Source organism: Cnephaeus nilssonii (assembly GCF_951640355.1).
Source record: "Cnephaeus nilssonii genome assembly, chromosome: 13".
Lineage (NCBI taxonomy): Eukaryota > Metazoa > Chordata > Mammalia > Chiroptera > Vespertilionidae > Cnephaeus > Cnephaeus nilssonii.
Genome location: NC_137084.1, coordinates 20,467,984 through 20,492,728, shown reverse-complemented (window position 1 = coordinate 20,492,728; position 24,745 = coordinate 20,467,984). Strand labels below are relative to the sequence as shown.

The window sequence follows — 24,745 nt, the reverse complement described above, 5'->3', positions numbered from 1 at the left end:
TGAACTTTAAAAGCTAACAGAAACAATGGCTAGACTTCAAATTTCGGGGTGGGGGAGAATCAATTAATTACTTAAAAGATGTTGATCACCTCACTGCTGCTTCTCTCTCCAGAGGAAGGCGAATGTTTAGATCTATAACAATCTGACTTTCAGACCCTCTAGTTACATGGAAGGAGGAGGCAAGAAATATAAAGTGAAGGATTGCCTCTGGATATCAAAATGGTAGTATGTATCAAGTCTTAAAAAATACTTCTATTATCTCAGGAACCCAACTTCTATGACCTTATAATAAAGGGGAAATAGAAATGAGAAAACTATTACATAAGTTAGTCATAATGTTAGTAATAGCAAAACAATAACAAACCTCCAACATTGGAGAAATGTAACATAATTGAGAGTCTAGTCACAATCTTGTATTGAAAATCAGATTTACAAAGAGATATTAGTGGAATGATGCATAACATTTTGTAACTGGGTACAAAATGATAGGTAATATAGTCAGAACCATGTAAAACTACATCTGAATGTGTAAACATGCCACAAGGCTTTCAACAACATTAAATGTTAATTCTGTTCACCTTTTCTGCATATTATAGTTATTAAACAAAAATACTATATTTTATTCAGGAAAGTAATATTCAAGAAGTCACTGACTTAACAGTCTTAAGTTTTAACAGTCCTACTAACTAGATCATTCCTATCATGCTACCACTATTTACATGAAACTTTGATTCAGGGATCAGCCTTATTCTTTTTGCCAGATTTTAAAGAAATTAATAGGCTAAATGTTAAAGTCACTATCAAGTAGGGTTCTCTAGACTTTGTAGACAATGATAAATAGCTACCTTGTTGTACAAAGAGAAACTAAGATGTCAACAAGGACTATCCTAGGTCTACTATTAGCTGTATGTTCAAACTTGGTTGTGTTACTTTTCTCTTTAAGCCAAAGTGTCTTCGTCTGTAAAATATGGATAATAATAGCACCTATCTCATAGGGTGTTGTGAGGAGTCAATGTTTTGTGTATATGGTGTTCGGTACATTGTCTGGCACAATTCAAAATTCAAAAGTGTTAACTACTAAATCATTCACGATCCAACCAGTCAGCCACAAACAAACCCCTACAGACCCCATTCCCAATTCAAAACTTCATTTACACTAAGAAGATGAAAAAGCAAAGCCCAACATCCATGAAATCCAGTAAGAATTCAGAAGACAAAGCCCAGATCCAAAACACAGATTGTACCCAGCATAGGAGCATGCTTGCTGGGTAAGGGGAGTGGGAAAGAAGTGCTTGGAGCGGCCAGGAATGGCAGTGAAACATTAACAAGCGAAGAGTAGGGACAACCAGGAGACCCAACCCACCGACTGCAGCCAGAACCCAAGAACAGAATTTTAAAGAGATGATAGAATGTACAGACAACTGAAAGTTTTAGTGAGTCCAAGGACAATCACAAGGCGGAAGAAGTGGAATTTAAAATCCCAGGCTAATTTGTCAAGAGGAAGCCAAAAAAGAGTCCCGAGAACCTTCCATTTACTTACATTTCAGTGCAGCAGCCTCTTGGGCCGCCCTTATTTCAGCCCAACGGAAAGTCCAATAACCAACGCTAAAATGCCCAGCAACACAACTACTACCACAATGATAATTATCAACTTCTGGAGAGGGATAAGAGAAACAAAAACAAGGCATTATTACACACAGCCAAAAGCAATAATAATTCATCTAAAACCCAACCCCTCTCACCTCAACATCGAAAACATCTTAGCAATTCAAATAAAAAAGCCTACACCCTATATGAAGACATTCCATTAGGATATTTTATACTTATCATATTACTTCTTGGCTAGCCATATACTCCAGATGGAAACACAGAGTTTCTATCAGCTCTCAGCTCACACTGCTGTCCTGCCCATGTGGACAGACATAAGAGCAACTATCATGGAGTTGCCATGCAGCAATAGGCCAAGATATAAAGTGATTCATCTTTCCTTTTCAACAAGGGGTGCAACGATATTTTTGACACAGTCCTAATGTCAAACTCTGTCCATCTCCTCCCTAAAGCACATGCCCACCTGACAGCTCCAGTGACTGGACATCCAAAAGCAAGAGTATGGTCCTGTTGTGAACCATCCTGGATTCATCATGTAAAATAACTCCCCAGCTTCCCAAATCCCTGTGCAAGCAACAGGTGAAGTGAGAAAACAAGGAACTGAAGAACAAAAATATCAGAGCCCAGGAGGAACAGGAAAGAAACGTCTAAAGAGCAAGCAAAAGCCACAGAGCTGGCTACCAGTCAATGGGCAGAGAAGCATAAGGCCTCCAGCATCGGGGCACCAGAAGGAAGGGGGTGGAGAGATAGGATGGTGTGGTGGGAAGAGCATGATTAGGATCTGAATCTGAATCCCAGCTCCATGCTGACTAGTTGGCCTGAAGCCAATTCGCCTCTGACCCTCCTGTCATCTATGAAGTAGAACTAATAGGTGCTCTGTAAGATACGCCATGTTCACAACAATCAGCACAGAACTGATTTCCGGGTAGAGAAAGGGCTGGGGATAGGGGGGATCTTGGGCTGCTTGAGTGGAAGAGAAGGTTTCAGAGGAGTCAAGTGTAACATCGTTCAGGAGCAACACCCGGGCAATCGCTCCATCCTACAGAACTGCCTTCAGTGTGCGTTCTTGGGTGCGAGCCTGTGAGCCAGATCCATGAGAGGCACAGCACAGGAAGAAAGGACAGCTAGTCTCTAGGAGAGGCTGACACAGGTGTTTGGATGAGGCCAGGACAGAGAGAGAAGGCACAGGCTCAAGGACACAGGTGGGGATAACTGGAGAGAGGAGAGGCAAGTAGGACCAGCTGGGACTAAGGTGCTCACCCTCCGAGCTTCACTCTGATACTTGACAGCTTTTTTGGTATCGGTAACGGCTCGCTCCACGAAACCCACTGACTGGTCCATGTTGTTCTCGATACGGTCAATCATGGCTCCCTTTCCCCGGATGCAAGAGGCGGTGGCAGCAGGAGAAGAGACAGAGAGAGGGAAGAAAGAGCGAGAGACAGCGCACAACATGGACTCTTCCCTGAAGGCGGCGGGAGTCTCACCTTCCGGGCCTGCCCCTGGTATTTCACGGCTTTTTTAGTTTCATCCCGTGCCTTCTCCACGTGGTCCACTGTGTGCATGACATTCAGCTCTATGTTATCTAACATCTCGCCCTGCAAAGAACAGACACTAGTCACACTCAATAACAGTCCCTCCTCCCCTAGACAGTCCTAACGATCCCCACATCATCTTCAATGCTAAGGGGAGCATCCAGAAAACCTGATGCGTGACCCTCAGAGGGCACATGCCCACCTTTCCCCCTGATGTACCCATGGGCCTCCAGTCCTTGGTGGTCACTCACTGAGTTACTTCTCTGTGACAGGCCCTAGGCTGGTCACCTGCCTACATGCCTGGTATCTACATATTCTAACAGATCCCACCACCATTTTCTTTAATTAAACATGTGAGACAAGAAAGCAAAGTAAAGATGTCTCATGTTCTTGGAGCATTACCAGGGTCCTGGCCTCTTCCTGGTCATTCAGACCTGAACCAAGTTCATTTGGCTTGAACCGAGTTTGTTCAATACCACTGAATGGTGCCTGGCACACAGTAGGTACTCCATAAATATCTGAAGGTGGGAATATGTGCTTTCTCGAAGAGATATTCCCAGGCCCCTTAAGTGACACAGTGGGTTCAGCCAAGCTATTTGGCTAAGAGACAGTGATCTCTTAAGAAGATTCCCAACCTCAGATATCATAGCTGAGCCAATCATATCAACAGCTATTACTTCCTGAAAAGAAGTGCTTTCATTCCAATTAATTTCTGGGCACCTTAGGATGGGAATTCCCCTCACCTACCTACACCTTCCCTTAACTCGACCCATCGTTTTATGGCAGTCTGTCAACAGGGAAAGGCACTTACCACCACTTGGATCTCAAACCAGCTCCTCGGCAAGGCAGTGTGGGGAGAAAAAGGAAAAGTGGGGATGGAAGGACTAGCAACATGGTCTCAAAGGCCAGACTTGGAGGAGGAATGGCACTGAGCCCTGAGCAGGGAACTGATGTCAACTGCCAGCCAGGCAGTGCTGCCAGGCAATGCTCGGGCTGTGATTCGGTTCTGCAGTCCTTCTCCAAAGGAAGCAGTTCTCAGTCCTGTCCAGCTGGCCGAGCAGCTGCAGGTTCAGTGACGATGGCACGACACCACAACACGGGGCCGTGTCTGACTATGTGAAACTAACACTGCACGCAGGTGACAGAGACTCACATCCCCGAGAAGTGTGCCCAGGAACAGAACAAGTGTCCGGCTAAGCACCATTTGTGTTTCAAGTTTTTATGTAAATACTGTGCTATTCCTTCATTCACTTTGTTATCTACTCTTGTTCCTGAGCCAAAAGTGGCAACATTTTTGGAAGAACAAATGTAGAATAAAAAACAAAAATGGAAAATAATAAAAACTTCTATTAAACCTAACTTTTCACCAGTGAAACAGTTCATATCAGGAGACTGTTTTAAGGTATCATCATTAAGAACCCATATATCTAACTTTAAAAAGCAAATAAAAATAGAACCTGAGTCCAGAGGAAACTGGGCATTTGAAAGATGCTTGTAAGCCCATATTAACTAGAAATGACTATGAGGCCAAAGCACTAGAAAGAACGAGAAGGCAGAGACTGCCCCATGTATCAGGGTCCAAGTGTGCATTCCTTTCCCTGGAATACTGGAATTCTGTTTCTCCTTCAAGCAAATTCTGATGATGCTCCCTCACCTGGCTCATCATATTCCCTTCCTCACCATCTTCAGAAGTATCTGAGCTTCCCTCTTCTCCCTCCCCACACTGGTATCCGCGGCCAGTTACCTGATTCTCCACCAGCATGGCAATGTCCATAAACATGTCATGGAGCTCCTTGATGCTGCTCTCCAGCCTCACGATGTCTTTGTGCCGCCCCTCGATCTCACTGAGGGCTTGCTTGGAAATCTGAGAGTCAATGATCTACAAGAGGCCACACAATGACAGGCCATCAGCCACCATCCCCTGCTGCAGCCCTCACACCCCCTCCTGCCCAGCTCCTCACGTCCCCTGCCTCCCTGCACCTGCAGCCCACCCTTCCCTGGCTACCCAAATGGAGCTCCCCAGCGCCCTCTTCTGTGGAGGGGCATACATCCCAGCTCCCGAGTCACTCACCCCAGAAGTGAAGATAGCAGGGTTTCCACTCTCCAACATCTCCTCCAGCTCCTCATCTGTGGTCTTTTTGCCGGCTTTATAACAGAAGCAGAGCATCGAATATAAGGTCAAAAGACGCCATTTCAAAAGTTTCCTGAAGATTAGGAATATGGTAACTCCACTATAAAGACCATGGCCTTTACAACACTCTCCCAACAGTCTCCTGACTCATCTGTCCTCTGATTTCTCCCCTAATCTGATTCGTTGTTAATATGATCAGCAATTACCTTCCTGAAGCATATACCTGATCACATTCTTCCCAGCTCAGAACGTTGCCTGGTCCCATCACTACGCCTCAGAGACCAAGGCCCTCAGGACAAGGAGCCAGTTCCTGGGTGGACCCTTCCTGCATCCCCGTTAACTTCTCACTGTTGTTCCCAAATGCACACTTTCCCTAGGCCCTGGACAACCTGCCATTCCTAAATACACTTGTGTTTTTTTCACGATGTCCTTGTTCCTACAGTTCTTCCACTTATAGGGCGTTCCCAGCCCCTCCACGGGGCCCTGAGTTCCACGTTACCAAATTCCTAAAGAGCACAGCTTCATTAATATCCTCATTCCTCACAGCAACTAGAATCACATCTTTCATTTCATAAATGGTCTTTGCTATCAAAAAGACAACAAAAAACATCTTGAGTCCCCAGGAGAGCCATTATTTAGCAAGTATCTCCTCTTCATGTATAGGAAACGCTGGCCTCCATAAAAATAAAATCGCTTGGACCTGATAAACACTGAGCCACCTTTCAGCCCAGGCTTGGGTATAGAATATGAGACGGAAGCCATAAGCACAGTTGCGGCTCCTTTTCCCCAGATCTCACAACTGGGACAGACAACCATGTGGCAGGGAGACGTGAAGCAGCAGCATCACCAAATTTCAGACACGTACTGATTTCGAGCTGCCGCTGGATTCGCCCTTTGCTGCGTTCACGAAAGTCCACTTGAGCCTCATTGTATTTGGTCATCACCTCCACAAACTTCCGGGAGAGGACAGAGTGCTGTGGGAATAACGTCAAATGCAGTAAGCCCCCAGGGAGGTGAGGGATGGGGAGGTCCCTAACTATCCCCACCCCCATCACCACCCCACATAGCTTCATCTCCAGCAGCACTGGATTTGGAACCAAAGGACTAATATATCAGACTCAACTTTTTGGTGTTCTAACTTTACACCAATGGAAGATCCACTGATCTTTCCAAAGCCTGTCTTCAGCATGTTTACCTGCCCTGCTGACCTCATGTGGTAATTGTGAGGCCAGACGAGATACTCTGTGAATCTCAGAGCCCTGCACCCACATGGACGAGGAGCATTTTTCTGGCACAACCCTTGGCCTGCTTTCTAAAGCTGTCAGATTCCCTTCCTACATCCCATACCTGCCAAAGTCCTGAATTCTTACTCAAACTCTTCTTCCCAACTCTTCTTGCTTCTAATTAGAAAAGTGAATGCATTCACTCAATAGACATTAAGCACCACTGGTTTGAAAAATCACCAATATTTATACTTTTTTCAAACCGACTACCACTGTGAAAATTCAGAAACAAAATCATTGCAAAAACCCACCTAGCCAACTTTCCTCTTTCCTCTTCCCCACTCTGAGCCAACTTTCAAACAGACTTCAACCTGAAGCAAATGCATACAGGTGACTCAATCATAATCAGATTCCCTAGAACAGTGGTTGGCAAACTCATTAGTCAACAGAGCCAAATATCAACAGTACAATGATTGAAATTTCTTTTGAGAGCCAAATTTTTTAAACTTAAACTTCTTCTAACGCCACTTCTTCAAAATAGACTTGCCCAGGCTGTGGTATTTTGTGGAAGAGCCTTACTCAAGGGGCCAAAGAGCCGCATGTGGCTCGCGAGCCACAGTTTGCCAACCACTGCCCTAGAAAGCAAATGGGCTGCCTCTCTTCATGTTTGTCCTTCATCCCTACCTCACCCCCATCACCACCACTGCTGCCACCGACACACACATCCACAACCCCCCCACACACACACACACCACATACACCAATAGACTCAGATTCACATACCCACACACACCACAGACACACAGACACACAGAGACACACACACCCTGAACCTCTACCCGAGCCTGTCTGTCCATGTGGGCACTCTTACCCATCCAAGGCCCAGCCTCCTCTGGCTACCCCCAATTCTTCCCGAGGTCTTTCAATGCTAAGAACACATGCAATAGATTATGTATTCTTACACTGCCCTCCATAACAGGTTCCTTATGCCACCTGAACATCATGCTAGTTCTTGAAGGGCAACCCTTGATGTCCACCAAAGAGCCTAACTCCAAACTGGACAACTAATGACAATCTTTAGAGAGAATACTTCAATTTCCTCCCCTGTAAAACAAAGAGGCACACGAAATCCTAAGCTATGTTTTGGGAGCCCTAGGAAGTTCTTCAGGGACCTCCTTAGAGAAGGAGAGCGTGAAAGTGGCCAGGAGGGCTGGACTTCAGCCCTGTTCTCTGCTTTAACCTGGACAGCTCCTCCTTTCCAGTTCCCAATTGAGTTCCAAGTAAGAATTGTACTTAAAAAACAAACAAACAAAACCCTGAGCTAAGAAAAAAGTAAATTAAGAGATTGAACTAGATGATTGTTAAATCAGAGAAAGTCCTACCTGGGATTTTCGAATCCGAAGGTCTGCAGACGAGCGGACCTCGTCTTCTTCAATGTGCCTCTCCATGCCTGGAGCAAAGAGATAGATTATTCCAGCAACACACCTGCTGCTCTCTCTCCTCTGAGAAACACACTGGTCAATACAAATCTCCTTGCTCATTCTCACACACCCAGCCCGTGGAGATGGAGCAACAGGCAGGTGCAATCTCTGAAAGTCAGCTCAAGTGTGAGCCACAGGAGTCACAGGACTTGCATTCCACACCCTTTGCTATTACCAGGTTTTCTTTGGCTATATCTTAGCACAGCATGAGTCTTAGTCACCAAGAAACTCAGCCTCAAACCCTTGTCCTGCCACTTACTAGCTGTGTGACTTTGGGAAAGCCATTTCACCTTTCTCAGTATTCCCTCGCCTATAAAATGGAATACATATAGCACCTCCTTCACAATCCTGATGTGAAGATTAAATGGGTCTGCGCACAGAGTGCTTGGCTCAGTGGCAAACACACCATCATTGCTACTATTGGAAGCTGCTACTATGACCTCCACCTCTACTCCCATGAAAACAAATACGGTGATTTGTTTTGAAGGGAAAAAGTAGTAACTTGGGCTGAACAATGCTGATTTCACTCTCTGACCAATAACATACATTCACCAAAAACACTGGACAGGAATGCAGACCACAGCCATTGAACTGAGAGACCTTCTGGGCCCCCAGAGGAATTAAATCTATGACATTGGTTTCACTGAACAATGCTCTAAACTGAGGGGTGGGGCTAAGGTAATGGCCGGTGATATATACCCCCAAGAAATGTCAATCGACTAAATAATATATTGTGCATCTATATATCTCTACCATTACTATTCAAATGTACATCGGTGCTGGGGAAACAGAGAAAGGCAGAGCTCCCTAGTGAAAGCTGCCAAGTCACACAACTACTCAGTAGCTGAGAGCACACGTCAATGCCCATCTCCTAACTTCATTCTGCACTCTTTCAACCACAGTCATGATCAAAAACAGGTAAATTTCTGGGGAGAGTGCCCAAACCACAGGCAAAGATAGAACAAGTGGCTTTGCTCCCACCAGGATGAGTTTTGGTCCAGGAGATTTGGACGCTGTGGATGTGACACAGATAGTGGTGGGGGCTGCTTTGTTCCCTTTACTCCCTTCTTACTCTTCAGTTTGTTCCGGACGTTGTTGGCCCTTTTCTTGATTTCAGTCGTGAGCTGCTCTAGGTCATCCTTGGTTTCTGGGTAAACACAGGCAGGTAGGATCAGTTAGAAAAGACTAATTATTAATACCCAGAGCAATGTTTATTCTAGTGTGCTCTCCATCATTAGAATCATAGAGAGCTTACTTTAAAAAGGCATTTTCCAGGCATTCCATCCCAGACCTACAGAATAAAAACCCCCAGGGTTGAATCTCCACCATCTGTCTTTTTAACAAGCCTTCCCAAGTAATTCTCCAGCACACAAATTTTGAGAACCTTGTTTTTAGAGGAAATAATCTGGTTTACCATGAAGGCTTCCATTCAGAAGGGAGGATAGGGTTTTTATGGGACTTCTGAGGAGAAAAGAATTCCATGTTCATCAACTTAGAATCGAGCAACTATTTATGACACACCTATTGTGTGCACAATGCTGTCCTAGGAGGTCTGGAGCAAAATGAGTATTAGCTATGACCACCCTACAGCACCTACTACAAGCATGGAACTGAGCTAGAAACTGTTTTCAGAGAGAAGATATAGAGCCTGCCTTCAAGCTGTTCAGGGCCTAGTGGGGAACAGGAACAAAAGGGACACCATTGATTACAGTTCTAATATGCAGGGAGTAAGGTGTGAGTTCTGGTCAAGGTGTGCATGGGATGGGATGGTTATGAAGAGCCCACTAGCACAGCTGGAGGGACCTGGAAAGGCTTTTAAAGACAGATGATAATAGGACTGAGTCTCGAAGAAGGACTAAGAGTTAACCAGGTTGGAAAAGAGACTAAGACTGAAGTCTCAGGGAGAAAAACAGTATGTGAAAGACCTTTGGGGACAAGAAGCATTTGGGGAACAAAGTTTGGTCTGGCTACAGTGTGGGTAGCATGGGGAAGGATGTCAAGAATGTGGCCAAGACCATGCCATAGGCTCTACTAACATGTTTCAACTTTAATCTTTAGGTAATAGAGAGTCACTGAAAAAGTTGAACAATATCAAACTTGTTCCTTGTTCTTATGGAATCTAAAATATAACCCTAAACTTTACTCTAAAAATTTGAAATATTGAGGGGGAAAATTTTGCCTCCAGGCTGGTAATGAACAGATTAGTGATGGGAGGGACTGATGTGGACTTGAACCATTTTGTAAAGCCTCATGAAAAAATAATGGACTTGATCTGGTAAGACTTAGGAGATAGCACAAGCAAAGGGGCAGAGGTGGGGCTGAGATGAGGTTCATTAGAAGCAGTAAGAGTCACTGTCAGTCATGAGCAACCAGGTGGGAAGTAGAGGAGTTTCACTGCATGGATTACATGGGACCATGAAGAGAAGAGCTGACTGTGGCTGGGCAGGGTGAGCCCAGATAGGGTAAAGGAGGATGGGAGATGCTATGATATATACACTGGTGGAATATAATGCATATGTACGCTGCCCTGCTATTCACAGAGGGAAGGAAAAACAAGATTGGCTCAGCCCCTATGCCAAGGGTCATCGCTGGGTGATTCATCTCTGGGTAAACACTCACTTGGTTCTGGAATTGGTGCAGACAGAATGATACTGTAGAGTTTCTTAGCCCCCTCCACATGCTCAGAGATCTTGTCAATGTTGAGCCGAGTTTCCTCGATCTATAATCAGAAAGACAACAGACTTGGTCATCAAAGAGGAAGAATATATCCATGACTGAGATGAAAGCTGAGCAGAGCTCCCGAGTGAAAGATGCCCACCTTCTGGGTTTGTGGAAGAAGATATGACTGAAATGTCTTCTGCTACCCAGTGAGTAAATTAATCTCAGCAGAGGAGTCATTAGAAATTCACACTCATCTGTACACCTTGGAGGGGAGGATTCAGGCCAAAGTGCAGAAGAGCCAGGAAACCCATGAAGAGGAATCAGAGGGAAGGGCCAACACACCTGATCAGGCAGATCCTTTCGCCCCTGCACCCCCCTCCCCAAAGGTGAGAAAAGAGAGAATAGGAGAGGGAAAAAGAAAAAAAAGGAAAGAAAAAAAAGTGAAAGAGAGAGAACCAACCTAGAGAGTATAAAGAGAGAAGAATGACAGGAATAGTGAGACAGAAACAGAGAAAGAAAGAGACTAAGTGTGACCACCTCAAGAGGCAGCTCAAGCTTTTCTCTAACATATTATGTTATATTGTACTAGAGGCCCGGTGCATAAATTCGTGCAGTGGGGGGGGGGTGTCCCTCAGCCTAGCTGGCGATCGAGGCCTATCAGGGGGGCTGGCCAGCCAGGGGGGAGGGACTGCAGGAGGTTGGCCGGCCAGACAGCCCCCCCCTAATCAGGGCCAATGGGGAGGCTGGGGGGAGGGCCCACGGGAGGTTGGCCGGCCAGGGGGAGGGGGAAGGTCCGGCCAGGGGGGAGGTAAGAGGGGGGAAGTTGGCTGTGGGAGCACATTGACCACCAGGGGGGCAGCTCCTGTGTTGAGCATCTGCCCCCTGTTGGTCAGTGTGTGTCATACCAATTGGTCAGCCAGTCATTCCAGTGGTTCCAGTCATTAGGTCATAACAGTTGCTTAGGCTTTTATATATATAGATAGCTGATTCCCTCATATGATCACGACCCTGAAGCTCCAGCCATGACTGCTTCTGCACATTCCTAAGGTTCCTGATTATACAGGTATGTGTCATGAAGTATTTCCAGCAGCACTTTGTTCCCAGAGAGAACCCCAACACAGGACACTGCCTAAGAGCGTCAGACCCTCTTCAAAGGCACAAGCCACCCCTGCCCCCTGGCCCCCTGGCCCCCTGGCCCCCTAGCCCCAGCTATGGTGGAAGCCGCTGAGCAGGGAGCAGCCCATGCTGAAGAGACCCGAAAACCCAACTCATCTACCTGCCTCACTTCCAAAATGAGGGGCATATCAACGAGGCAACAATTAACAAACATAAATTATGTAAAATGCCACACAGGAGGATCTGAATATCTGAGATGCAACAGAAGTACATCTCACCCAGTGGGGTAGCTCAGTGGTAGGGCATCGCCAGGTTGCGGGCTTGATCCCCAGTAGGGAGTGAGCAGGAGGCAACAAATCAATGATTCTCTCTCGCCATTGATGTTTCTCTCTCTCTCCCCGCCCCCCTTCCTCCCTGAAATCAATAAAAATATTTTTTAAAGAAATACATCTCAATTTGCTGTTTTCAGAACTCCTTTCTTCCATAAATAATTATACCTAATGATACCTCTCCAAATTGCATAGAACATGGGAGAAATAAAACTTGAGTTCTTAAACCCTCAAATTAGTATTTTTGCTACTGGATCAGGGGTCTTCCCCTCTATAAATATTGGCCTTGATGGACCATAGTTGGAGAGTTGAAAGACGTAAAATAAAATTTCAATGTAATATCATCAGAGTATATATACAAATGTAAGTAGCCACCCAAACATTTGTCAGTTTAACGGTTGGCAAAACAATCCACAGTACTGCATTAGTATCTTTATTCAAATGAGGAACCTAAATGTTGGTGCTCTCCAGATTCCAGCTAGGATGCTTTTTCCATTAGATCTAACATTTGATGGTTGGCTTTTCCAAACTGTTTCATGTTTAGCAGATTCCCAAGTCTCTGTGACTATAAAAATGGCCTATGTCATCACCTGTGAAATCCAGCAGCCTCAGAGGTGTAACCAACTTCAGAATCAGGCCCTTGGGTGACCCAGAAATTGCCACCTTTTCCTTCCCTTCCCCTTTATCTCTCACATCGGACACTGGCTCCTCTTAACAACTCATAAAATGTCACTGCATCACACCAGATTCCCATTTCCATCACATGACTGTCTTGCCAAAGCAATTGCATTACATAAACAGGACTGAGAAATAAAGGCTTTCTAGAATAAAATGCACTAACCATTGATAAATGAGCTTGACATATTTTCACTAGTCAGAGGCCTTAGATTTTTGCATGTTCCATGGATTGGATGTTTTAGAAAATACATTCTGGAATTTTATTTCACAAACTGAAGAGCATTGTGACCCAAAGTTCAGTCAATGGTATAAAAAACGTGACAGGGAGCTGCTAGGATGAGACGGCTGGGCCTCAAGCTCAGAGTCGCTCCATACATTTGGAGACTGGATAGGAAATGGCTTGCTCAGCCCTGTGGATGGGAGAATAGGGCCGTGTTCTCCATCCTCAACCTGCCTGCAGGACTTCCTGGGCCTGAGGAGCATGTGCCTCCTCTCCTTTCCTCTGTCCTCACCAACCTCACCTTTTGGAGGCATTTCAGAAACTGACAGTAATTTAGTCCATGCACCAAATAATCACCCTTCAGAACTTCAGGATGGGCAAATGGCCAGCCACAAAAGCCATTTCTTGTTATCCACAGTTTGTATTCAATGCAAATCAATTCCATAACATGAGAAGTTACTACAAATCAAAGCATAAATACACAAACGCATTATATATTCCAAAACAGATGTACAGCATTCAGGGAGGAAACAAAAGGGAATGTTTGTTCACATATACAGTAGCTGGAAATCTGCTGGGTATAGTGTTCCTGGGTACGTTTCTAAAGATGGGACAAATGACTTTGGGTATCAAGACTACCATGGCCATATTAAATAGTGGAACACCTAAGCATCAGTGTGTGACTGTGAGAACAAGACTTTAGGAAGTGTCTGTTTTCAAAAAGGTTCTTGCATCAAGGCAGTTGTGAAAAGATTCACTTTCCAGAATCAAGCCCACATCAGGCTCTGGCTCAGGTTCTAAATATCTACAAATATGGAAAGCTTTCTTTTTTTGAACTTTATTGTCTTTATTTTTTCTTGGAAATGTTGGTTTTCCTCCGAGGTGACTTTCCGGGTATTCCACAGTGGCAGCTACATGCAATTGATTTCCTTTTCCTATCTGTGCATCTGCCAGATAACCAACAAAGCATGGGGTTGGGGGAAGGAGCCCAGGAATCAGGAAATCTACAAGTGCGGAACCTAATGCTCAAAGCTATTTGTGTGTTTGTTTGGGGTTGACATTACCCAGCACAAGAATATGTTTAAGGACTAAAACTGCTTTAACATGTACCTGTATCCGAAATAAGGGCCTTCACAGGATGTCTGTGAAGTCACCGTCACTTTCTTCCTTTTATGCATGAGAACACTGTGGCTCAAAGAGGTAGAGAAACTCACTCAAGGCCATAGTGCAGAAATGTGAAACCAAGGTTTGAATGTTGGCATCTGTTAAACTCTGTCTCCTGAACCAGGTAAAGGTGCAAGAACCACCTATGGGAGGCTCCTCTGCCTCCTCTGCCAGGTCCATGCTATCATCCAGTGAGTGCATGTTCGACGAACTGTTGTGTGAGAGGGGCTTAGTGGCCTCTCACTGAGATCATCTGCCACATTTCTTCGTTCTCTAACCAATGCTCCCCTATGGAGAGCTTTTTACACAAGGTGTGCTCATGAAACACTGCTGATCTAGGGAACCAATCAGGTTTTTCTCATCACCATGCTAAATTTCTAGCTAATATATCCTCAATGCCTGCTTATTGTGTGTTACTTTTTTAAATGTATTTTTCAGCAACGTGGAAAACAAGTTAGAATCAAATTCAACAAGTTCAAGGTTTGCCTCTATCAGCAGTTTTGTGACTTTGGGAACAAGCCACTTACCACCACCCCCTGCCCCAGTTCTCTCACCAGTGAAATGAGGATTATCATAGTTTCCACTTCCTAGAGGTTTTGTGGGGTTTAAATGAGATAATATAAGTCAAACACTTCACACAAAGTATATGCTCAATAAGCATAAATGATGGTGATGATAATCTATAGTAATAAAAGCATAATATACTAATTAGACCGGACGTCCTTCCAGACGAAGCCAGGGCTGGCCGGGTCCCAGGTGCCTGCCAGTGGCCGGAGGGAAGCCTAGGTCCTGGGTGCTAGAGGGAAGCCGGTGCCAGCAGCCAGGGGAAGGAAGGCCTACGCTTGCACAAATTTCGTGCATCGGGCCTCTAATACAATCATAACCAACAATTACTGCACATTTAATATATGCCCGGTCCCATGCTGTGCCTACACAAGGACACCTCATTTAATCCTCATGGCAATCCTAATAGTAACAAAATGCTGGGTGATGTTGTCAGGAGCCATCCAAGGAAATCAAGTAAGGACAGCGAGTCGACCAATCCTCAAGTTAGGTGTCTACCTCATGGAACAAATTATAATTAGCACAGTATACTAATCACCATCATCTAACTAAAAGGAGGGGGTAATCTTCAAGGCATGGATGGCCTCTTCCCTCTGGAGTTAATAAGCCAGTGGAATTTAATTAGACAATGGAAAGCAGAGAAAATACCACTTTGGAGAGCCAGCAGGTGTTGTGGCCTAGGGGAGAAGGCTTTGTCCATTCTACCTACAATGTCTCTGCCTCCCCTAAATTCCCATTACCTGTACCTGAAGTTAGGCATTAATTCCTGCATATTTATTTATTTAAAATGTATTATGTGCCACCCCTCTAATGTGACAAAAGTAATGGAGTTGAAGGGTCACATAATAACTCTTCCTTTTCACAATTCATTAATTTCCCCAAAAATGGTATAATCCAAAACAGTTCTCATATAAGGAGTTCTCAGTCAAATCCTCTTTGATTTCTTTCTTTTTTCTTTTTTTTTTTTTACAGAAACAAAGGTGATTTTTTTTATTAGAAAGAAAAAAAGCCTTATTTTAATACAACACCACTGTGAGAATGTACATCAAACTGGTCTTAAAAAAACTAAAAAAACATCACAATGACAGAAAATTTGATATATTACTCTTCGAGGAGCCTGCAACCAGGCCACTTGGAAATAAACATACAGTTCCCACCACCACCACACACAAATATGTACATGTTGTATAAGCAAAGGTTTAGAAAACACATCGGAAGAGAAGGGTGAACACAGCCATATGTGTATATGTGAGTGTGGCTTCTTGGCTTTGGAAAACAAATAAACATTGACGAGAATGGTCAGAGAGAGAGATCTCAGTCAGCCAAGCATCAGAAGTCAAATCCCTCAGGGGTTTTATCAAGATTGGGACTAGTGTTTCAACTCTCTCTTATGAATGAAAAGAAATGAACGATCTCAGAGTTATACTGACCAGTGAAAACTAGTATTCTTAGACAATGATCTCAATCATTCAGTGTATCTGGGCTTTGCATCATCAAAATTTAGTCAGGAAAACAAAAACATATCTAGTTATTTTAATTGAAGTAACAGAATGCAGGGTATTCTTTACACAGAGATGGAAGGGCCAAGAAGAGGATGGTAAGACACTGAAAATTAACTACAGCAGGTTGAATGGACAAAGATGGGAGCCTGACCACGGTGAAGTTGACCAACAGAATGGGGCCAAGGAGGCAAGGTCTGTTGAGTGAAAGCTGAAGCCTGGGAGAAGCATGTCTGGGGAGGAATACCATGGCCTCTTCCCTCCTCTTGAGTCTTCTGCCAGTGCCAGTGCCTCCCCTAAGTCAAACACACTAAAGCCAGTTGGCAAGGGAACCTGGGAAATGAGTTCCCTGCAACGCAGAGCAGAGCACAGGAAGGGCGGGGAACGGACCTGAGAGCAAATAGGCAAATGACCAGCAAGGGCTTCCTGCCTGCCTATTGGGGAACCCAGAAATGCAGAACCTACCAGCTCCCCTGGTCATTCAAACAGTCTACATACAGAAAAAATCAAGGAGTATTTTACCTGCTATATTTGACGTAATGCCTGAATTTCCAAGTCACACTCACTTTGAGGTTCTTAATGTTAACAAAAATCAAGCCCACCTAGCAAATCCCTATGCTTTTAAGACTGCTCACCCCCCAGTTCTCTAACCAGGCACGCTCCCCACTCCAAAGCCCCACGGCACTTTGCCCACACTCCACCCACTCTCACTTCTCCCAGTCCTGACTCAGATCTGCTCAAGGACTGGGGCTGTCTTGTTCCTCTTAGAAAACTTGACATCCATCATTGTGCCAAGCATGTGGTGTCACTTCATAGACGTTTGTTCAATGAATAAATAGATGGGCATAAGTAACTGCAGGAGACAAGCATACACCACTGCAGAACTTTCTCATCAACTTTTTTAAAGCACATCCAAAAGAAGAAAACTTTCTAATAACATTTTCCAAAATGTATTCATTCATCCTTGTTAAAAGACATTACACATCAAAAAGGTTTCTTTGAAAAAGTAGGCAAGCAAAGCAGGTCTCTTTATTACAGGACTTCTTGGAGCCTTTAATAAGTTAACGTGCATTTTACCTCTCCATGGTAGGAAGGAATAGGAAGCATTTCTCAGACATATTTGATCCCAGAAGTCTTTTTTACATCTCATAATGCCGTCCATGACAAGCACTCTGACCCACCAAACACCCACATGCCAGCCCCTGCCCTTCTTGTTACCAGAACTCTGATTTTGTTTGGGCAGCAATGCTGCCATCCCCAGAGGATGAATCGCAATGGGTTCTATGGCCATCCTGACAATCCTGTCCCTTTGCGAAGGAGTCACTCGCCTGGCCTCCCTTCTAGCCAAGACTGGCCACAACCATGTGATCCATTGCTGGCCAATGGGTCATAAGGGAAAGTCAGCTTGGAGGATTTGTGTCATTTTCTTCCCTGATAAAAGCATCTTTGAACTTTTCTAGCTGCCCCATTTCTCACTTCTTGTGAGGTTGGTATAGGACAATGCCATGTGCAGCTGTGACTGTGGTGGTTGTAGAACACGACACAAATTATTTAATGCCCCTCCCATTCTTTAATGCCTCTCCCCTTGAGAGGTGGTATTCTATGTATTGCCCTTTTGAATCTGCTTCAACAACAGAGTACAGCACAAGTGACTTCCATAGCTGGAACACTTGCCTCGGACCCCTGAGTCTCCGTGTACCAACCTCACACCCTGACTTGGTGGTGCTGAGAAGTCCAAGCCACAGAAAGAGGTCAAGTGTAGGCACTCCAACTGACAGGCTCTGCTGAGCCTTCCTGAGTCCCTCTAGTCCAGGCACCAATGTTAGAATACAGAAGTTTCTCTCAATGTTAGAATAAAGATTCCTGCCTCTGGCTGTTCAATTCTTCACAACTAAGGCTCCAGAAATTGTGGGGCAAAACTCAGCCATCTCCACTGTGCCCTGTTTGCCACTGTGCCCTGTCTGAATTCCTACTCCACAGACTCTATCAGAATCACCAAAAAGGTTGGTTACACCACTAACGGTTACAGCAATTTGCTATACAGCAATAATACGAACAGATTCCATCTCTCAATCCTAAGGGAAAAGCCGAGAGGGTCAGAGAGCTATTGACCTAGAACCCCAACACCTCTAACCCGCTGCACCACCCCTAACTCCAGACTTGTTCACGTGTGAAATCATTCATGTCTTTATTGCTTAAGCCACAGTCACTCAAAGGCATCCCTAAGTGATACACCATGCTGCTCCTCAGCGACCCAGAGTCAGGCCGGGGTGCTCCTTTTTCCCATGAGCTGCGCATGGAAACTTACTGATCTTTCCTTTTCTGGCCTCTCCCCCTCCACACACTACCATCAGAATAATTTTCTAAAACACACTTCAGTCCCATTATTTGCTTGTTTAAAATGTTCAAAGGCTCCCCATTACTTCGCAGGGGTTCGTAGCTGCAGCAGGCAACAGAAGCATCTGGAAGAACTTCAGAAGTCTGAGCATTCCGGACCCTCTGTGTCAAGTGTATGTGCAAACAACTCCCAGGCAACTCTAATGGGCAAGTCTAGTTTCAAACCATTGAGGCCTGGCCTCCCCTCCCCTTTCCCTCTATCCCAACAGAACATGAGGCTTCCTCTTCTGTGCTCCCACTTTACTACCTTGTTGACACTTCTGTTACCATGTGACTTTTTTAATTTTTCTGTCACCCTCACCAGACAAGAAGCCACCAGAAGGCAAGACCCCTGTCACACAGAAGGTTCTATCCCCAGTACCTAGCACACTCTCTGGAAGATAGTGGCACTCATGTCTTCCCATGATTGGATGAATGGATGAATGAATATAGAACAATAAACCCCTCATCTTTCTGCCTTCTCAGGTATGTTCTGTTTCCCCTGAAACTCTGCTCTCTCTCTCTCTGCCAACTGAGCTAACAGACCAAGGAAAATACAGACAACTGCAAATTAGACAAAAGTCTGAGGTTTATCATTTACTAGACCTCGGCTTGCCCAGCCAAGGAGGCCTGAAAACCCAAGGGCCAATTCTCTTATCTAGCAATCAAGAAGCTGGAGAAACCATTGGAGTTTCACAGTGGAAAGCACATTTTGAAACCATCCTGGTCCTGTGACTTCATCCACATCTTGCAAATGCCACTCTGACCACCTGTGATTCGCACTGTTGGTCCTCAGCAAATAACCAAGCGTGACCTACTCACTAGAATGAGTCCAAAAGGCAGGTCTTATCACAAGAGTGCCTTCCCCAGAAACTGACTTAGCCAGATGCTACAGGGAGTAGGGGGTGTATTCCCCAGTCACAAACAAAGGGAAACTCTCTTCTTTCGCCAAATCCCATTACCTGGAATGTACTTTAGTATGTTAGGCACCATGCTAAGTACATCACATACTTTCTCATTTTATTTTATTGATTTTTTAGAGAAACAGTGATTTGTTGTTACACTTATTTATGCATTCATTGTTTAATTCTTATATATGCCCTTACCAGGGATTGAACCCACATTTGGCATATCAGGACGACACTCTAACCAACTGACCTACCTGGCCAGGGCTCATTCTATATTTATAATAATCAGTAGGTGATACCACTATTCTTATTTTAGAAGAAACTGGGTTTTTGAGAAGTTAGACAACTTTTCCAAAGTTCAACAGCTAGTGATGGGCAGAGCTGAGATTTAGACCAGGATCTGCGAGGGGGCAGAGCCTATATGATATCTTTCCATGACTCGCTTGCTCTTGCCTCCGCCCCACTCCAACACTTATCCTGTCTGTGCTTTACCTAATAAGAAAGAAGGAAGGTAACATTTACCTGTGCCCACACCAAGCACTTTCTGAGTGTTAGCTTCTTTAATCCCCAAAAATCTGTGAGGTGGATATTTTTCTCCCCATTTCACAGATAAACCTACTGAGGCTTAGAGAAGTTAAGGAATGTGCCCAAGATCACAGCTCTTGGCAGATAAGAAATTAATTTCAAAGATCATATTCTTGCCCTAGCCGGTTTGGCTCAATGGATAGAGCAAGGGTCCCAGGTTCGATTCTGGTCAAGGGCACATGCTAGGGTTGCGGGCTCGATCCCCATTGGGGGGCATGCAGGAGGCAGCCAATCAATGATTGCCTCTCATCATTGATGTTTCTATCTCTCTCTCCCTCTCCCTTCCTCTCTGAAATCAGTAAAAACATATTTAAAAAAAAAAAGATCATACTCTTCCACCCCACCATGCTGTCCCCTTCTCCACCCTAAATATGATAGGGCTCCTTTTTTTCTAAATGATAGAATAGCATGCGACAAAGAAAACCCATCATCTCCTACCTCACAAGGAATACTGCCTCTCAGAGCCCCTCTGATGTAAGAGAAGAGGCCAAACACTGTCATTGGATAAGATCTCTTTTCCCTTATCCCTTGTTCCTTATTCCTTATCCCCTTAGATTAAGTTATTTAATGTATCTGATTTCCCAAGGCAAGATCAGAGGGACAAGCTACAATGACTTAAACATCTTCTGGAGTCCACTCCCACCAGTGAACAGACAGACATATTCCCTTCATGATCCACATGTAGAACAATACTGAACTCACAAAACCCAAATGTCTGATCTCACTATGACTTCTCGACCTGAAGGACACACCCACCCATGGGGAGGGTGGGGATCTGTGGAATGTTCACAGCCAACTTCCCAATCAGGCCAGCACACGCTCACCTTCACTCACTCTTACACCTGCCTATTACGCTCACACATGAACGGACCTGAACCATCAAGCCTCGCTCCACTCCATTTAGACAAGAACTAGAGGGTGGCTTTTCCAAATCCATAAACTAGAGGGCAGGAAGCACCACTTGCTCTTTGCAAAAGAGCCTGATGCTCCTTGTCTTCTTTCCAAAAAATTTAAAAGCCATAAAAAAGAAGCCATAGTATGATGGCAAAAACTTCAGTGACTGAACTGTCTGTGGTTTTGTTCTGTTGTTTTAACATATCATTATTGAGCACATATATCTCAGATGCTACACTGAATGTATGAGAAACATTATCCCATTTAATCCTGATAATAACCCTCCAGAGAATTACATTACTCATCCCAATCTACAGGTAAAGAAACCAAGCATGCCGAAGCCGGTTTGGCTCAGTGGATAGAGCGTCGGTCTGCAGACTGAGTGGTCCCGGGTTTGATTCCGTTCAAGGGCATGTACATTGGTTGCGGGCACATCCCCGGTGGGGGGTTGCAGGAGGCAGCTGGTCGATGTTTCTCTCTCATCGATGTTTCTAGCTCTCTATCCCTCTCCCTTCCTCTCTGTGGAAAAATCAATAAAATCTTATCTAATAAAACAGTACTATGCAAATCATCACTCCGCTACACTCACAAGCCACGCCCACCAGCCACGCCCACCAGCCAATCAGAAAGCAAATATGCAAATACACCTAACCAAGATGGCTGCAGCCTCGGAGATCGTAGGTTGTTAGAACAGGGCTATTGGAGCCGAAGATCAGAGGGGAAGATCGGAGCCAGCGGGAGTCCCCCACAGGTGATCAGAGCCAGCTGGGGGTCCCTGCCCAGGGCCCGAGCCTCAAACAGAGGCTTGCAGCATTGGCTGGGGGCGGAGTGGGGCTATCAGAGCCAGCTGGGGGTCCTGCCCGGAGCCCAAGCCTTGGCCAGAGACTTGCAGCCTTGGCCATTGGGGCGGAGCCAGCTGGGGTCCTCTGAGGGCGATCGGAGCCAGCTGGGGGTCCCTGCCCAGAGCCCAAGCCTCGACCAGAGGCTTGCGGCCTTGGCCTTGGATGGAGCTGGGCGATAGAGCCAGCTGGGGGTCCCTGCCCAGAGCCCAAGCCTCTGCCAGAGGCTTTAGGCCTTGGCGGGGGGTGGAGCCCGTGAGCAGAGCCAGCTAGGGGTCCCTGCAGGCTATTGGAGCCAGCTGGGGGTCCCTACCCAGGGCCCAAGCCTCAGCCAGAGGCTTGCAGCCTTGGCTGGGGGTGGAGCCTGGCGATTGAGCCAGCTGGGGTCCCCTGCGGGAGATCGGAGCCAGCTGGGGGTCCCTGCCCAGAGCCCAAACCTCTGCCAGAGGCTTGCGGGCTTGGCTGGGGGTGGAGCCAGTTGGGGGTCCCTGCCCAGGGCCCGAGCCTCAAACAGAGGCTTGAGGCCTTGGCCAGGGGCAGAGCCTGGCAATCGAGCCAGCTGGGGGTCCCCTGCCAAGGGCTGGAGGCTTTAGGCCTTGGCAGGGGTGGAGCCAGAGATCACAGGAGATAGGTGTGAACTACAGAGGAAATACCTTTTCTGACCGCTCATTGGGTAAGCTCCCTGTATGCCACTGGTAATATTCTTAGTAACTTGGGTAAAAGAATCCAAAAAGGTGATCTAGGGCTTTTCCACCAAACTCCTGGAGAAAAAAACGAAGGTCTGCTGCTGGAGGGCTAAGAAATGTCATATCCTGCCCTAGCCGGTTTGGCTCAGTGGATAATGCCTAGGTTTGCCAATCGTGGAGTCCAGGTTAGATTCTGATCAAGGGCATGTACCTAAGTTGCAGGCTCCTCCCTGGCTGGGGCCCAGGTCAGGGCTCATGAAGGAGGCAACCAATCTAAGTATTCCTCTCACTTTGATGTTTCTCTCTGTCTTTCCCTTTCTCTTTCACATGCTCTAAAAGTCAAAGTCAACATATACTCAGGTGAGGATAAAAAAAAAAAAAAAAAAAGAAAGAAATGTCATATTCTATGAAAGACACATCTTGAAAATGCCTAAAGAAAGTTGTCATTTTTTCTTGGTGAAGGGACGGGAGTCCGTGTTGATGAAAACACCTTGGTGGCTGCGGTGACTGGCAGTGGCTCCAGCAGCGGGGTGATGGGGCTGGTGCCTTTCCCTGATCAGCCTGGTTGTCTCTCACAAAGGGAGGCCAGACTGCGGCTTAGGCCCTTATGGGGAGCAGGCCTAAGCCGTCAGTAGGACATCCCCTGAGGGCTCCCAATATGTGAGAGGGGGCAGGCTGGGCTGAGGAGACACCCCCCCCCCAGTGCACGAATTTCGTGCACCGGGCCCCTAGTATATATATATTTTTAAAAAGAATTTAAAAAAAAGAAAGAAAGAAAGAAACCAAGCATGCTAAGAAGCATTCACAAGATCAACAGCTGGTCAGAAGCAGAGCTGAGATTTGAACCCAAGTTCACCTGACTCCCCAAGACACACTATGCCCCACAGCTTCCCAGCATTATTTACTGTAACATCTTCCCGACAAAAACCTTCAAAATCAAAGAGCATGTGAAACTGTAGACATGGGCAATCCCTCTTTGCCCCTGTCCAACTTCAAAAACATAAATTGGTGGTTTCTTGGTTTCTCTGTTATCACTAGAATTAAGTCAAAGGAACTACGTTTTTGGGAACAAATCTGATCTATATGAATCACAGGCCTGAAAATGCAATGTGTTTTATACTCATGGCTGGACCCCATGATTGATCCTGTATTAAAATTATGTAATTTAGGCCAAAAAAAAAATATCACTAAAATGTTGTCATGTAGCCTAAAACTTTAAAAGCACCTCTTCAATCACATATAATTTACCTTGTGCTGACTTTCTCCATAGATTAAAAATCCAAATCCTGCCCTAGCTGGTTTGGCTCAATGGATAGAGCGTCAGTCTGCGGACTGAAAGGTCCCAGGTTCGATTCCGGCCAAGGGCACATGCCTGGGTTGCAGGCTTGATTCCCCAGTAGGGGGCGTGCAAAAGGCAGCCAATCAATGATTCTTTCTCATCATTGATGTTTCTATCTCTCTCTCCCTCTCCCTTCCTCTCTAAAATCAATAAAATATATTTTTTTAAATAAATAAATAAAAATCCAAATCCTCCCAAGTCTTTGAGAGATTCATTCTCCTTGTAACGTCTTGGCTGCACCACCCCTCCCCAGGGAAAGACTGACTTTCTTTGCTACCCTGGAAAGATCTGAGGGGTTTTATTCTTTACTGAGGAAGCTACATTTTCTTATGTACATTTAGGAAAAGGCACTGGACAGCAGCCTACCTCAGAGAAGAACTCATCCATGAAGGCTGTGTTGTCAACGGCAATCTCGACCTCATCGGCATCATCATCCTGTGTCAGCTGCTTCTGGGAGAGACACAAAGGAGCAGGTGAGGCAAAAAGCACAAGAGCTCGCTAACAGTGCTGGATGCTCACGAAGGGCCAGGAGCTATAGCTGCCTTAAGCACTTTACACATATAATCTCCTTGAAAACACAGGACAGCTCTGGGATGTGGCAAACTCCGAGGTCACCTGTCTGAATTTAAATCCTAGTTCCACCATTTACTGATTTTTTTATTTTATTTTATTTTATTTGCAGGGTGGGGGAGGCAGGTACGGGCAAGTTACCATCCTAGCTGTGCCTCGGTTTCCTTATCTGTGAAATGTTAATAATAACACTACTTACTGCACAGCATTGTTTAATAAATCAATGAGATGATAAATATAAAACGCTTCTGCACAGTGTCTGGCACAGTGCTCAATATTGCTAGGTTTGGTGGTGATGGCGGTTGGTGGTGGTGACATTACCAGTCAGAGAACCAAGAACAG

The 24,745-nt window shown here is 45.4% G+C and overlaps 1 protein-coding gene across 5 annotated transcripts in view; it reads right to left on the bottom strand.

Annotated features, from left to right (window-relative positions):
- Positions 1-24,745, bottom strand: part of STX3 (syntaxin 3) — a 45,951-nt gene that overhangs the window by 3,379 nt on the left and 17,827 nt on the right. For 2 of the 5 annotated variants that reach the window (XM_079788603.1, XM_079788602.1), the window contains exons 2-10: positions 24,200-24,283; positions 10,595-10,694; positions 9,048-9,122; positions 7,877-7,944; positions 6,137-6,245; positions 5,212-5,285; positions 4,885-5,019; positions 3,093-3,203; positions 1,541-1,654 (exon numbers count right to left, since the gene is read on the bottom strand). In XM_079788603.1, coding sequence (XP_079644729.1) covers positions 1,571-1,654; positions 3,093-3,203; positions 4,885-5,019; positions 5,212-5,285; positions 6,137-6,245; positions 7,877-7,944; positions 9,048-9,122; positions 10,595-10,694; positions 24,200-24,283 — 840 coding nt within the window. In that variant the 3' untranslated portion in view covers positions 1,541-1,570. The other 3 variants (XM_079788604.1, XM_079788606.1, XM_079788605.1) reach the window with 3 other exon arrangements.